Source organism: Aulonocara sp. 'chitande type north' Nkhata Bay, linkage group LG15 (assembly GCF_057382095.1).
Source record: "Aulonocara sp. 'chitande type north' Nkhata Bay isolate Kocher_YH1m ecotype deep benthic linkage group LG15, A_spYH_male_GT1.1, whole genome shotgun sequence".
Taxonomy (NCBI): Eukaryota; Metazoa; Chordata; class Actinopteri; order Cichliformes; family Cichlidae; genus Aulonocara; species Aulonocara sp. 'chitande type north' Nkhata Bay.
The window spans coordinates 27,749,850-27,766,160 of NC_141358.1; the positions used below are offsets into that span (position 1 = coordinate 27,749,850).

Here is a 16,311-nt window from a genome sequence, read left to right on the forward strand (position 1 = left end):
GACGTGACATCGCAGGAGGAGCTTCATCCCAACATGTGACTCCGCTCATACTCAGATCGTGTACAAACAGGGGCATAAAAGATCTCCTCGTCACATGATGTTTATTCACTTTCAAAATAAAAGCCCACAGCTCAGCGCTGTTAAACATTCATACAGTTACACATGAGAGCTGAAAACAACATTTTCACTACACATCTTGTCATTTAAAGACTCCGTCCTGAGCTGCTGAAGCCACGTGATGGGACGAGCTGCTCTCAGCTGCTGCTGTGGCTCCTCTGGGCCTGCTGGTAGCCTTTCTTCATGGTGCGAGTGATGTACAGGAACAGAGTCTGCAGGAAAGAGAAGAGTCGTAAAAAAGGGTCAACACAGACGGCAGGGTTTGGTCGATGACCAGCAGGGGGCAGCATGAGTCTGCAGGCCCAAGCAAGCTGAACTGTGCAGGTAAATGAGGTAAACAGGACTGCAGATAAACATTCAAACATGAGCCTGGGGTCCGTTCTTCGTACCTCGCTTACTACATCCAAGATCAAATGACACATCCAAGATCAAATCATCGCGCCAACTTTGACCTCGCTATTCCGGTTCTCCGAACACACCTGTTGTTGACGATTAGTATAGCTGGATGAAGTAATGTGAGATCATTGGGTGGCTTAACAGGGGCTACGCATCGATAGTAGAAACATTGATCGGCAACCCTTTGATTGGTCGGCGAAAATGTCGAAGGAGCGCGCTCAGTATTTTTCGGCAGCAGAGCAAGAACTCTTGATTGAGGGATTTCAGGAGTTTCAGAGTTTAATTAAAATGCAAGGGAACACTGCAAAGGCTGCAAAAGCAAGGAGAGAGGGCTGGCAGAAAGTTGCTGACAAATTAAACTCGTAAGTAATTTAATAATAATAATAATAATAATAATGGATTGGATTCATATAGCGCTTTTCAAGGCACCCAAAGCGCTTTACAATGCCACTATTCATTCACTCTCACATTCACACACACTGGTGGAGGCAAGCTACGGTTGTAGCCACAGCTGCCCTGCGGCAGACTGACAGAAGCCAGGCTGCCATATCGCGCCATCGGCCCCTCTGGCCAACACCAGTAGGCAGTAGGGTAAATTTATCATATTATATCACATTATATCATATTATATTATATTATATTACATTATATCCTCTATCACATTAGAGCCACAACAGGACCCACTAGAACATGTGAACAAGTAAAAGTGAAATATAAGAATATTCTACAGAATGGTAATATTTATCACTTATATTGCTTTTAGTCTCTTGAAAAGAGACCCTGACATAATCTGTTCGTTTGTTTATAACAGCAACCAAGAAAAGGGCAGAGCAAAAAAAGACAGGTGGTGGTCCTGCACCCCCTCGTCAACAAGTTGGTTAAGTAAATAATACCCTCACGGGAAAATCGATATCTCTCTATGAGCACACTGTGGCGCTGAGCTAAAGGATCCTGTCTATCCCGCAATATACGCTGAGTTCTGAAAACTCTCCTTATCAATCTTGCACCTTCCGCAATGGGTGGCTCGCGTATACGGACAGGACATGGCTGCGACAGACTTCCCAAATCCACCTTCGCTTTTATAGCCGTGGTCTCTCATCTTGATTACACGACGTAATTTACCATTACTACTCTAAAATATGAATTGCATCTGAAATAATCAAATACATGGAATGGAATGAATAATAGTACATTTCCCTTTTTTTAGGAAATGACCTGTATGTATCTGTATGAAATCAATAAAAGGATCAAGTACTGCATTATCTTTAGTTACATTGATAATATTTATTTATGGACAAACAGTGGTAAAATATCGCTGTTGCTTTCGTATAAATGAAGCGGACATACCTGAGTGGCCGCGATCTAATCTTGTATACATAAAGTAAGCCTGCTCCCAAGCAGGTTTACGCTTACGGATCTATTGCTATGACAGCAAGTCCCGGATGAGCTTCGGAGAACCGAACGATCCAAGATCACGCGAAATCGTCAACAATCAAATCCAGCTAACTTACTTAGCGAGGTATGAAGAACGGACCCCAGGTCCTTTTACAGCAGGTTTGAGAGGACAGCGTTAAACCTGCTGCTGATATTTACAGTCCAATCATCAGCTGAAGTCATTCCAACAAACTGACATCTTCATTTATGCAAAACTCTCTGGAATATTAACAGTTAATTTTCTGTTTCTTTATTTCCACGAGTTTCTTTCATTTTCTCAGAAAGCAGAGGTCAGATCAGAGGAAGCTCGTCACAGCCAGGCTGTCTTTGTTGCCAGCATGGTGATGTTATCACTGCTCTATCCATCTTTGCAGGCAGCACAAAGGTGACCCGGAGACAGTTCAGCACAACAAGCCAAAAAGTAGAGCTAAAACATAGAACATCAGGGCTAAGGTCCTGTGGCAAAGAAAAGACTAATTTAATTTTAATTATACAGCGCCAAATCACAACAGCAGTCACCTCAAGGTGCTTTATATTTTAAGTTAGACCTTACAGTCATATGACCCCCTATGAGCAAGCATTTTGGTGACAGTGAAAAGGAAAAACTTCCTTTTAACAGGAACAAACCAACAGCAGAACCAGGTTCGGGGAGGGGCGACCATCTGCAGCGACTGGTTGGCTTGTGAGAAGGAATGGTTGGCTCAACAGTGCTCTGACTGTTTGTCAGCCTGGCTACAGTGCCTAAGAAAAATCTAGGGTTGTTCTTATTTTCTTCAATCAGTGATGAATAGCAAGATGTTCTAGCTTCACGGAGAGCTTTCTTATAAAGCAGTAAACTATTTCTCCAGAGTAAATGATGAAATGTATTTCCCTTTTTCATAACGTTTAAATGCTAGTAATTAAGGGCCAGGTGGACAACAGGTAACAACAGATTAAAGATTAAACTTTGCTTTGTTAATTTTTTCTGCTTAATTCATTTCTTGCTGTTTCTTTGTTTTTCGGTGGTCTGAGAGCAGACAGGGGGAGGAGTGGGGGGAGGACGTTGCAGAGAGACACATAAGAGTGCAACTGTTTCCTGGAATTGCCACATTCATCACCACTGTGATGAGTGTGGCAATTCCACCTAACGGTGATGTCAAACAGAGAGAAGTACCGCGGGCTGAGAGAAGAGCTGGAGCCGATTTGAAGTCCTTCAGTGGGAGAAGCTACAGTTTTTGTATTAGAAAAGTGACCGACAATTCTAATAACCAGATAAATGCGCAGCCCTGTGAAAGTCCACTGCTACTGCCATGTACGGGTTCGGAGGGTAAGAAGCAGACATTCCCTCCTAACAGCTGTGGGCACAGATGAAGCCCTCCCCCTTTTTTTCGGAACAACAAAATAACGGCTGTACCAACCTTTGTCTGTCTCCGAAGCGGGGACCACTCGTATCGCTCTTTTCTGCAATAGCGCCTTTATTTCCTCTCTGAGTATCATGGCCGCCTCGGTGTTGACAGTCGTGTTTACGACTCTTTGGAAACGAGGTGGCTTGACCCGGAACTGCAACGGTAACCCATGGCAACGGTTCGCAGAACCCACGGTTGTAGAGAGGGGGCGCAAGCGCGCCACTGACGGAAGTGAGCAGCCAGCCGGCTGACCTGCAGCACCGTCGGCGGGGCGTTGTCGCCCCCCAGTGTGTCTGCAGGGGACTGCATCACCTGCATGACCTGGCTCATTCTGCCTGCAGGCTGAGCATTTGTGATTGTTTGAGAATAAACAACACTCTTTATTGATTGTAACATGGAAACATGTACATTCATACATTTTGTTGGAGGCACCTTTTCTGGGGCACAACAATGAAAAACAGCGGGAACACTCGATGTGGTCACCTGAACATTTAACACACCTGAACAGGGAGTTACCTGAGGCATTTTGTGTGCAGGGGTTTTGTGCTTGGGAGACAGTGTTAGGAAAGTGCAGCGCCTTCTGGGGCTGACAACCTGAACAAAACTTAAGCGGCACCTCTTGGGCGGCAACAGAGGGGTAAAAGCAGCGTCTCCCTGCTGCTGGACCCCTTCTCCACTCGAAACCACAGCTAGGAGGGCTGAGGCTTCTTCCTCCTGGGCGTCGGGTCCCATTGGGGGCCCGAGGGTGGGCCTTTGCTCCAGGCCGACTGGCGTGGAGCTCGGGCTGGAGGATGTGCTCTCGCTGGCAGCACACCCACTTCAGCAGTGACTCTTGCCAGTCAGCAGAGGAGCGGCGGGCCTGTGAGAGCTAGCTGCGGGCTTGGGCTGACGTCTGGGGATGATGTTGCGCAGAGCTTCCGTCTGCTTCTTCCTCAGATTGAATCTAGCCTGAATGGCTTCAAGTGAATGTCCAAATAACCCAGCCGCAGACACTGGTGCGTCCGGATATACAGCTCTGTCCCTATCCGGGACGTCAGAGAGGGTCAGCCACAGGTGCCTCTGTGACACTACTGCCGAAGCCATCCCTCTGCTCAGGGAGAGCGCTGCACAGCGAGACGCACGGAGGATGTAATCTGTTGTGACTCTGACCTCGTTAAGAAGAGGTGCCAGCGGGCTGTCATCAGGAACCAGCGATCCGAGCTCTGCCAGGCACATTGTCTGGAGCATGGTGACGGAGCTCATGGCGCGAGCAGTGCCAGCCTGAGCCCGATAAATCTTCTCCAGCTGCGAAGCAGAGAATCTGCAGTGCTTGTACGGCAGAGTTGCAGGGCCGCCGAAACCATCGTTATGGGATGGGGCCAGATAAGCAGCCAGAGACGGCTCCATAGGGGGTGGGTTAGCTAAGCCAGCCCCCTCGGCGCCGTCCAATTCCATGTACTGTCCATAGCCGGGCACAGTGACGTGGGTAGACAGAGGTTTGTCCCATGATGCTGTTAGCTCGCAGAGAAAGTCTGGGAACATGGGAAGGCAGTTTTTGGCCGTTGCGGGCTCCGTTGGGAGGAAAAACCCCGCGAACCGCAACGGCTTCTGAGCTGGCGGAGGAGAGGGCCAGTCCAGCTGCAGCTTCTCAGCAGCACGGCGAAACAGGGAGAAAAGAGAGGTGTCATCGTGGCCCACCGGCGCAGCAGTGGCGGCACATTGGGCCGACAATAAGCTCTCCTGCTCATCCTCCGACAATCCATGGATGTCCAGGCCGATGTCCAGCACGTCATCGTCTTCCTGGGGAGCACTGGTGGGCTTCAACCCAGGCTGAAGCCCGTCAGCGCTCCTGCATGGTTCCGGCTCGTCATCGGCTAACCCGTCAACATATTCCATGTGGTCAGCCCAGCTAATTGCGGGGACGTCGACCGGAAAATCCTCGTCTTCGGACTCGGACGAAGCCGGGGCTCCAGACTCGGAAAGGAGATGGTCATGCCGTGCGACAGCCGAGCGTCCCAGCACTTTTTCCACAAACGTCACCCGTCTTTCCTGGGTCGAGCGCTGGAGCTGGCGGCAAAACGCACAGGCTTCGGGCTCCGTCAACGCTCTCCTAGCATGGACAATCCCCAGGCAGACACGGCAGGCATCGTGCTGGTCGCTGTCGTGCAAAGAGAAAGCGCATCCCTGAGGACAGGGGCGGACAGAAGATTTCTGCTTTGCTCACTTCGGTTTGGAGTCCATTCCAAAACGCAAAGCGAAACGCTGCACAGGAAAAACTTGAAATTAGCACTCTGCGGGCAGCCTACACACCAACTGCGCGGTGGAGGCTAACATCAACAGGGGCAGTTAAGCTAAGTTCAAGTCGGCAGACAACGGAGCTAACTAGCAGCAGCTAGCTAGCCCAACTCAGCAGAGGTGTTCTCAGCGAGGTGAAGAGCGTAAGAACTGAGGGATGACTGTGATGACAGCGGCTACATGTGCAGGCGGGGGCCATGCGCGTGTCATCACACTTCATCTGCCTTAAAGGCGTGAATAAAGGTTTCTTCAGCCAGGACACGCGAGGGCATGATATCCCATAATTATGTGTTGTACCAAGTGAATCGACTGAAAAGGAACTGGACAGAACAAGTCCAGAGCCTGACTGAGAACACTGTGGACTGAATGTAAAGCCTGCCCTATTTAAAATGTCTTTCTCTTCTTTCATGACAGATACAGACAGCCCCTCTACAGGCTTTCAGAAGTTGGCCAATGAAAAGAAAACAGGCTCTTCATTCTGATTTGCAGTTTTTTTTAGGCCACCGTCAGCTTCAGGCTTCAGCAGAGATCACATCTGTTTCTCCTCTGGTTGTTTATATGTTCAGGTTCTTGAAGCAATAAATTGCATGTTTAATCATCATCTGTATGATGAGGTTAACTTTTCTCTGCTTGCTCTGAAGAATCTGTAAAAGTCACCTCTGTTTACCTTCCAGGCCTCCTCCAGGTCTGAAGTCCAGCGCTCCTGCAGGACCGGATGGATTGCGTGGATGAACTCTTCCCCCATGAGCTGGACAGACAGAGAAAGTTTTTTTTTTGATGAGCACACACATGCAGCTCTGGGTGGGTGGAGTTAAGAGTAGAGCAGTTTGGTGCTTCCACAGAGCGTGACAAAATAAACCAGAAAAAAAAGGCCTTTCTCCACCCGAGCCCTCCTACAACCTTCTTACAACTCTCCTAGAGCCATCTTAGAAAAGTCCTACAGTCCTCCTACAACTGTCCTACAACCCTCCAAAAGTTGATTCTATTCATCTGGATGTAGCATTTTGTGGAAGAAACATTTCGTCACTCATCCAAGTGTCTCCGCTGATTGCAGGTTTCCCCAATCTTATAAACAGTACATTGCATAATAAATGAAACCAGCCCACTGAAGGAACAATGGCCTGGGAGGTCAGTTCCTTAATCTTTACAACACTGAGCGAACAACACAGAGCGAACACCATCACCACAGACACAGCAGCCAGGGAAGCTGAAGAAAAGCACATCAAGAAGGTCCTGAGTAAATGTGGTTATCCCAGCTGGACTTTTGTCAAAGCTGGGAAGGCGCCAAAAGAAAGCTCCAGCCGATCCAGGAGAGAAGGACAACTGCTGCCTAAGTGAAAACCCGCAGTAATCCCGTATGTGTCAGGAGTATCGGAGCAGTTGAGATGCATTTTTTCTAAACACCGGATCTCTGTGGCTTTTAAAACCCAAAACACGCTGTGCCATAAATTGGTCCACCCCAAGGATTGGGTCCCCCAACACAGACAGAGTAACATGGTGTACACTATTAAGTGCCAGGAGGATTGCCAGGATTTATACATCGGGAAAACCAAACAACCTCTGGTGAAGCGGATGGCACAACACAGAAGAGCTACCTCGTCAGGCCAGGACTCTGCAGTCTATTTACACCTACAGGCCAGTGGACACTTTTTCAATGATGAGGAGGTACACATCTTGGACAAGGAGGAACGCTGGTTGAGTGCGGTGTCAAGGAGGCCATTTACGTGAAAAGGGAAAAACCATCTCTGAATCGAGGAGGGTGCCTAAGGGTACATCTTTCGCCATCTTACAATGCAGTGATTGCAGCCATTCCCCAACTCTCTGTGAATGGTACTCATGGCCATTGATCAGTGGGCTTTGATCAGTGGGTTTTGGTCAGTGGTTGTTGATCAATTCTCATGAGAATTTGCATAATTAAGATTAAGGAACTGACCTCCAGGCCCATTGTTCCTTCAGTGGGCTGGTTTCAGTCATCATGCAATGTACTGTTTATAAGATTGGGGAAACCTGGAGTCAGCTGAGACTGAAGAAGTCAGTTGGATGAGTGATGAGCTATTATACAGCTATTCTACTACCATCATTCACTAGCTCAATTCATGTCATGCTTTGACATGAATTGAGCTGCAGTTGGGGAAGGCCTCAAAGGGGACGGGCGATGGTTCCCGGGCCTGGCAGATCCCCATGTACTAAATAGAAGTGAAGAAGTTAAAGAATGGAGAACAAGGAGGGAGGGAGGGTGGGGCACGTAAACGAGAATGATCAGCTTGCAGAACTGGGGGAACCTATATAGATGACAGCTGGAAGGAGCATGTTTGGAGGCGTGGTCCTACTCCGGAAATTCCGATACATAATCTCCAATTCACTAGCTGGGCCTACGTCCTCATTTTAGGTTTGACAGCGTTTTAGTAGGTAAAAGTGAATGCTTTGACATGAATTGAGCTGCAGTTTGTGGAAGGTCTCAAAGGGGACTGGCGATGGTTCCTGGGCCTGGCAGATCCCCAAAGAAGGCATCCCCTGAAAATGGTAACAACTGTGCATTACGAGGGTCGACGACCTCAGCGAGAATAATTAGATTTTCAATTCAACTTATTTATATGCCACCGAACCATGGTGACAGATGCCTCGAGACCCTACAATGATGTCTGGAGGAAAAACCCAACAATTGTATGACCCCCTCTGAGCAAGCGCTTTGGCGATGGTGGGAAGGAAAAACTTCCTTTTAACAGGAAGAAACCTCTGGCAGATCTAGGCTCAGGGAGGGGCAGACAACTGCCGTGACCGGTTTGGGTGAGAGAAGGAGAACAGGACAGAGGCAAGTGTAGGGAGAGCGAACGCCGAGTGGCCTCACCACCCAAAGAAGAGGAAAATAACTGGTAGCAGGCTAGCAAAGCTGAACAGCTCTCGATAAGGTAGTCAAAGATTCCATGGAGTGGAGTGGATCAGCTCGGACAAGCAGAAGATGGAGAGGGGGTGCTTAGCTGGTTAATTACGTCAGATAAGGTAGTGATAACTACTGTGCTTATTTCTGAAATGAACAGAAGTGAAAGCGGCAGCTTGGGAAGGGTTGATGAATTGAATGACTGATTAGAGGAAAGTCGTCTTCTATAATAATAACTCCCAAAATTGTCAGAGAGCAGAGGGCGAGTCCACTGAACTTCGTGGGAGATGATGAGCTGTTTAGACATAGTCTTGAATGATTGTGTCGAGGGTGGATGCTAGATAATGCTTGCGAAAGCACGTGAGAAGTAAAGGGATGTCATGAAGAATTATGCGCATGGCACAGTTTGGATGTCTTAAAAGGGGCGATAGAGGAAAGAATCTGGCATCCCAGTGCCACGAAGGTTCATCAGTGCTTTGCAAAGGCAGGAAAGATGACAGATGGTTCTCTGTGCCGGAACAGTTTGCTGCTACATCTTGTGGAAGACTGGATGTAAAGAGAGAAACTGGCATCCTGGTGAAAGGAATGTTTTGGGTTTTTTGCGAGTGATTGATGGCGGAAGCTGCCAATCCAGTAACGGAAAGGTAAGCTACTTAGGGAACAGAACCTGGCATCTCGGTGCAAAGAACGTTTTCTGCATTTGCAAATGAGGAATAGAGACAGCGAACCTGGCGTTTTGGTGCTGAAAGGAACATCTGCTGCTTAGCATATAAGGGCTAGATGTGGAGAAGCTGGCGTCCCAGTGGTAGAAGGATTAATGCAGTGAAACTGGCAACTCTGTATTAGAAAGTTTGCTCCTGAGTATGCGAGTGAGGGATAAAGAAGAACCAGGCAACTCGGCGCCTGGTTCTTCTTTATCTTGCTACTGTATTTTCATAGGAGGGATAGAGGATAAGAAGCTGGCATCCCGGTGCCAAAGCTTGCTAATGTGTTTGCATAGGAGGGATAGAGGAAGAGAAGCTGACATCCCGGTGCCAAAGCTTGCTACTGTATTAGGATAGGAGGGAGAGAGGGAGAGAGGCTGGCATCTCGGTGCCAAAGCTTGCTACTGTATTTGCATAGGAGTGATAGAGGAAGAGAACCTGGCATCCCGGTGCCAAAAGCATGCTGCTGCATTTTGCCAATATGGGTTACGGGAAAGGGAAACTGGTGACTCATTCATAGAAAAGTTTGCTGGTGCGATTGGATATGAGGGAAGGACCGGCAAAGGAAACCAGCAAGGCGTTGGTAGAAGGCTTGCGGCTGCTTTTGTAAATAAGGGTTAAAGGACAAACCTGGCAACTCAGTGCCTTTTTTTTCCCCATGCAAAGAAACTGGCTATTTTGCAAATGAGAATTGAGAACTTGGTATCGGGGCTAGAAGGATTAATGCTGCTTTTTGCCATGATGGATGCAGAGAAACTGGCAGTTCATTAGTTGGAAAGCTAGATGCTGCATTGCTAATGGTGATGAAGGAAAACCTGGCAACCCGGGGCCGTTTAATTAAATTCATTAATTAATTAATTTTGTCTACACTGAGAACTGGCAACCCGATGGCAGAAAAGCTTGCTGTTTCTTTTGCGAATGAGGGATAAAGGAGCCTGGCAACCCAGTGCCAAGGTTTGCTACAGAATTTTGCGAAGGAGAGATGAGTGGCTGGAAACCTGACAACTCGGTGCCGACGCTTGCTGCAGAGTTTAGCAGAGGAAGGATGAGTGAACGTATGCTGCAGAGTTTAGCCAAGGAGGGATGAGAGGCTGGAAACCTGGCAACTCGGTGCTGAGGTTAACAGCAGAATTTGCGAAGGAGGGATGAGTGACTAAGAGCCTAGCAACCCGGTGCCAAGGTTTGCTGCAGAATTTTGCGAAGCAGGGATGAGGGGCTGGGAACCTGGCAACTCGGTGCCAAAGCATGCTGCATTCACTACGGAGGGGTGGAGTACTGGCAACTCTGCTGCTTGCTGCTGCTTTTGCGAATGAGGATAAAGGAACCTGGCAACTCGGTGCTGAGGTTACGTGCAGAATTTTGTGAAGGAGGGAAGAGGCTGGGAACCTGGCAACTCTGTACTGAATTTGCTACGGAGGAATATAGAACTGGCGTTACCTCATAACTGAATTTAGCCGAGATATGAAGACTGGATGGATCGACGTGGCAGTCCATATGTCGGGTGGCGAGAAAACTGCTAGAGGATCATCAGCATTCGGTCTTGAGCCGTGGCGTTCGGTGTGTTTCTTGGATTGCCGGAGGAAAAGCGATGGACGAAGAGCTTGAGTAGTTGTTCATCTAATGCGCTGACAGACAAGAGGACAATTGTAGCGAATGGAAGGGTGAGTAAAATTATGTTACTCCTGTGAGAAAGCTGTGTTTAAAGGAAACCGCCAAGAATGGACCCTGTTTGCACGTAAACGAGAATGATCAGCTTGCAGAACTGGGGAAACCTATACGGAAGGAGCGTGTTTGGAGGCGTGGTCCTGCTCCTTAAATTCCGATACATAATCTCCAATACAACAGTCCTACAACCCTACTACAGCTCTTCTACAACCCTCCTACAGTCCTAGTTAGGGATGGCTACCGGTATCTGGTGCCATTATGGCACCGGTTCTGACATAAACAGTAGTAACCAGACTGAAAAGCAGCGCATTTCAGTGCTTTTTTTTTTTCTTGAGATGTCATACACTTTGGATTCTAGCCAATCATTTTAGCTTTCCAAGGATAGTAGGCGGGCCCAGGTACGTACGTTCTTTTAGAGCAGAGCTACAGATTAATAATGTCCAAGGCGAAGCAGTCAAAAGTCTTGCTGTACTTCACAGCAAAAGATGCAAACTCAGCAGCCTGCAACAAGTGCTTTAAGGTGATACTGTGCAAAGGATGTAATGCCTCGAATCTGATGAAACACCTGGCAACGCATAGCATTTTTTTAAAAGCCGAGAAATGCACCGTATTTGATAGCTTGCTGCAAGACCTCACACCGAGCACATCTACTGCGGGTTTGGTGCCTGTTATCGGACCCGGAGTTAGCAACATCCCCCAAGAACCCGAAGAGGAGAATCCTGGCCCCTAGCCCTGCCAGTGTAGCAGAAATGATGACAGATGATGATGGCACAGCAGCCGTTCTTCTCTGGGTGAGTGGCTTAATGTTGTTTGCGTGTAATTTACGTTGAGTAGACTAACCACGTTATTAAATTAATGCATGTAATGTGAACTAGCAAACACCGTCGTAGTTGCATGCGGCTGTCTTCTTGTTTGATAGAGTGATACCATATGGCTTGCAAAAGTATTCGGCAACCTTGAACTTTTCCACATTTTGTCACATTACAGCCACAAACATAAATCAATTTTATTGGAATTCCATGTGAAAGACCGATACAAAGTGGTGTACACGTGAGAAGTGGAACGAAAATCATACATGATTCCAAACATTTTTTACAAATAAATAACTGAAAAGTGGGGTGTGCGTAATTATTCAGCCCCCTTTGGTCTGAGTGCAGTCAGTTGCCCATAGACATTGCCTGATGAGTGCTAATGACTAAATAGAGTGCACCTGTGTGTAATCTAATGTCAGTACAAATACAGCTGCTCTGTGACGGCCTCAGAGGTTGTCTAAGAGGGAGCAACAACACCATGAAGTCCAAAGAACACACCAGACAGGTCAAGGATAAAGTTATTGAGAAGCCAAGGCCCATGGTGACTCTGGACGAGCTGCAGAGATCTACAGCTCAGGTGGGGGAATCTGTCCATAGGAAAACTATTATTGCACTGCACAAAGTTGGCCTTTATGGAAGAGTGGCAAGAAGAAAGCCATTGTTAACAAAAAACCATAAGAAGTCCCGTTTGCAGTTTGCCACAAGCCATGTGGGGGACACAGCAAACATGTGGAAGAAGGTGCTCTGGTCAGATGAGACCAAAATGGAACTTTTTGGCCAAAATGCAAAACGCTATGTGTGGAAGAAAACTAACACTGCACATCACTCTGAACACACCATCCACACTGTCAAATATGGTGGTGGCAGCATCATGCTCTGGGGGTGCTTCTCTTCAGCAGGGACAGGGAAGCTGGTCAGAGTTGATGGGAAGATGGATGGAGCGAAATACAGGGCAATTTTGGAAGAAAACCTAGGAGTCTGCAAAAGACTTGAGACTGGGGCGGAGGTTCACCTTCCAGCAGGACAACAACCCTAAACATAAAGCCAGGGCAACAATGGAATGGTTTAAAACAAAACATATCCATGTGTTAGAATGGCCCAGTCAAAGTCCAGATCTAAATCCAATTGAGAATCTGTGGCAAGATCTGAAAACTGCCGTTCACAAACACTGTCCATCTAATCTGACTGAGCTGGAGCTGTTTTGCAAAGAAGAATGGGCAAGGATTTCAGTCTCTAGATGTGCAAAGCTGGTAGAGACATACCCTAAAAGACTGGCAGCTGTAATTGCAGCAAAAGGTGGTTCTACAAAGTATTGATTCAGGGGGCTGAATAATTACGCACACCCCACTTTTCAGTTATTTATTTGTAAAAAATGTTTGGAATCATGTATGATTTTTCATTCCACTTCTCACGTGTACACCACTTTGTATCGGTCTTTCACGTGGAATTCCAATAAAATTTATTCATGTTTGTGGCTGTAATGTGACAAAATGTGGAAAGGTTCAAAGGGGCCGAATACTTTTGCAAGCCACTGTATGCCCTATAGCTGCAGAAAAGGCTAACATTGTTATCTTTTTACAAAAAAGAACAGCTAAACTTGAGAGGTTTTAGGACAAAGTTTGTGTTTTCCATTGTTTAAGCACCGGTTCCAACCAAAGGAGGTATGTTGTATCAACAGAAAAGGCTAACTTGGTTATCATTTTGCAGAAAAAAAGAGACTGCTAAAAATAAAAACATAAGAGGTTTTTGGACAAAGTTTGTGTTCTCCATTCTTTAAGCACCGGTTCAAGCACCGTTTAAGCACCGGTACCATTTCAAAAGTACCGGTTTGGCACCGGTATCGGATAAAACCTAAACGATACCCATCCCTAATCCTAGTACAGCCGTCCTACAGTCCACCTACAGCTGTCCTACAACCCTCCTCCAGCTCTTCTAAAACCCTCCTACAATCCTCCTCCAGCTCTTCTACAACCCTCCTATAGCTTTCAATCTGCCTAAAGCTCAGAAAATTGAGAAGAATTGCCAGACGTGTGTGAGCAGGCTCGGCTGAGGATGACCAGTGTGGACTGAACTAATGTCACAGCTGAGTGGAAACAAATCCCCACCACTGTGTTCAGCTTCACACTGACATCATAGTATTTTGGCAGGGCTTTGTACTGGTAATGCTTCCTGCCCAGATCCAGGATCAGCTGGTCCAGACGGTCGTCCTGGTCGATCCTGGCGACCGTCTTCTCGATGATGTACATGATCCTGCAGAGAGAGCAGAGGAGAAAACCAGTCAGCAGGAGGCTCTGCTAAAACCAGAGACCCTGCAGGAGTCACAGGCAGCTTTTGCTGCTAGCTGTCAGCTAACCGGCCCTCTGGGCTGTGTTTTAATGAAATGAAAGGTTAATTTCATGCTTCTGTATGATTGCAATAATTCTGATCAGAGGCAATAATAAATATATCTTGAGCCCTCATTGCAGCCCTCATACAAAATGTTACAGCAAGGGGTGAGAGTACAGTTTTATATTTCCTCTCCCACACAGTTTAACAAAGTGTTTCAGTTTCAGAGATAAAAATGGACGCAAGTCATTATGACTGATAACAACATCTGCTTCTTGTTATTGTGTATGACATTAGATTAGCACCACCCTCACATCCTTCCTGGCTTCAAAAGAACTTTATTTATAAGTCCAACAGAGGTGGTATTTATGTTTAACGCCTCATTTGACTAATGTTTTATGTCATTTGTGAAATCAGCTGATCAGCTGTTAGCACATTTGTCCCTGTTTCTGCTTGGTCCCCCCACTCACAGTTACACTGCTCAGCTCTCACTTAAAGTGTGTGCGTGTGTGTGTGTATGTGTGTGTAACCTGAGGCCGTGGGCTTTCAGCTCTTTGCTCGCCCTCAGGGTGTTCACATCATTCAGGTCTCTGAAGGTGAAGAAGGCGTCTTTGCACTCCGGGTGAGTCTCAAACAGCCTGGAAGAGGGTGGGGGTGGAGTTAAACGGTTGGTGTGAGCGCTGCTCTGATGTCTGATAAGCTAACAAAGGGCAGTCAGTGAACCTGCAGCTGCAGAAAGGTCACGTCCTCATTACCCACGGTCCTCTGTGCTGTGCTGAGGGCTGGGGTGAACTTGCACACACAAACACAAGGCGAAAACAGACAGCTGTGCACAAACCACAGAGAGCGGCTGAGACTGCAGAGCGGCTCGCTGCACCTGCTTTGCATGAACATCAGTAACATCAGTCTGCAGGTAAACAGCACTCCTGAGCCCAAACACTGTGGCTCTGCCTGGCCCTGCTCCATCTTGCAGAGGAGAGGAGGACCTCCACCCTCTGCGAACTCAGGCACAGCAACCAAACCAGCTCCAGCCCACTTCCTGTCAGGGTTCGTCTGCACAGTTTTCTCAGACTCCAGAAAGCAGAACATGATCTCCCGTGACTTTTGACACATGACCTCTGACTCTGAGGCACTCACCTGCATCAGAACCAGAAAGTCTTTCAGACCTGCGCATGCCCGCTGTTTGGTGATGAGCTGTCAATCAAACCTTGCCCGCAGTTTTTACAATAATCTGATCATCTAAACGATAATCGCCACTGTTTTCTGACTGAACGTCGATTTACGCAGAATTGACGTCACAGCCGTGCCTGTGGGCTGGTGGGACATCAGATCTGCGAGCTGAGAGACCCTCGCCCTTAAACAAACTCAACACGGCTTTATGACCGGTAGTTAAGGATACCTGCTCTGACGTAACACTTCTTCATAACGTCTACCTGCGTGACGGTACAGAGGACGGCGGAGCGCGCGTGAACTCACCTGACGAACATGATGACGCCCACCCTGCTGATGTCCTCCTGGATCTCCCTCCAACTGCTCCTGATCGCCTCCCGGCTCTCCGCGCTCAGACTCACCGGCAACGCATCCTCTTCCTCCTCCTGCTCCGGCCGCCGGTCCGGAGCCTCCGCTGAGAGGGAGCAACCCATCTAGAAAATCACCGACAGTACACCAGAACCGCCGCACACAGCGCGACGCACAGCTGGTACTGACTGCGCTCACTTCCGCACTCACGAAGCGCGCGTCTTCAGATCTGAGCTTGTTTCTATCAGATAAAGTTCAAAAGAAACACACACACACTCACAGGGACACATGCACACACAGCGCTCCTGTTTTAATAATGTTTAGTATCACCCGAATGCGCTGACACACCGATCACCTGCACAGGTAAGAATGTGACAGCTCCTCAGTCCAAACCGAAGAACTGATAATCTGATCCCAGCCCAACTTCACAGTCTCATGCTTGTCATCATCAGCTGCCTGACGATCATCAGCTCACAACAACAACAACAGCTTTTTAAGGCGACTTTAGCTTCCTGTGTGCAAGCAGAGAATAGGAAGTGAGCTGCAGCAGAAAACCTCTGAGCACATAGCGAGCAAAGTCTGATAAACTGTCACGTCATCAGCTGTCCTCACAACTGATGGTATGACGACTGTCACCATCATCACATGTGTTTCTGTGCAGCATTTAAACCTGGGGTCACATGTATGATCACATGATAGCATGTCAGAACCATGAAGACTGTGTATGTTCCCCTTAGCTATGGTCACAGGTTAAAGCACTGGGATGCAGGTTCCTCTCACCCTGGTCTGTCCTCAGCAGGTCT

At 47.7% G+C, this 16,311-nt stretch overlaps 1 protein-coding gene across 3 annotated transcripts; it reads right to left on the minus strand.

Annotated features, from left to right (window-relative positions):
• Positions 1–91: 91 nt before the first annotated feature.
• Positions 92–15,993, minus strand: LOC147313291 (neuroglobin-like). 3 transcript variants are annotated; one of them, XM_086265361.1, is made up of 5 exons: positions 15,467–15,993; positions 14,521–14,628; positions 13,795–13,915; positions 6,264–6,354; positions 92–329 (listed from the first exon to the last, which is right to left on the minus strand). In XM_086265361.1, exons 1-5 carry the CDS (start codon positions 15,631–15,633, stop codon positions 157–159), a joined length of 660 nt encoding a protein of 219 aa, XP_086121487.1. In that variant the 5' UTR covers positions 15,634–15,993; the 3' UTR covers positions 92–156. The 3 variants fall into 3 exon arrangements, with proteins under 3 accessions (XP_086121487.1, XP_086121486.1, XP_086121488.1); XM_086265360.1 differs by having other exon boundaries at positions 13,771–13,915; XM_086265362.1 differs by having other exon boundaries at positions 129–329; positions 6,274–6,354.
• Positions 15,994–16,311: the final 318 nt, after the last annotated feature.

Bases quoted from the DNA above. Each gene is read 5' to 3' on its own strand.
- LOC147313291 (XM_086265360.1), bottom strand. From the start codon at position 15,633: ATGGGTTGCTCCCTCTCAGCGGAGGCTCCGGACCGGCGGCCGGAGCAG. The intron at 13,916-14,520 runs GTTACACACACA...CTCTCTCTGCAG, and splicing joins CTGAAAGCCCACGGCCTCAG to GATCATGTACATCATCGAGA. The intron at 6,355-13,770 runs GTGGGGATTTGT...CTGTCTGTCCAG, and splicing joins GTGTGAAGCTGAACACAGTG to CTCATGGGGGAAGAGTTCAT.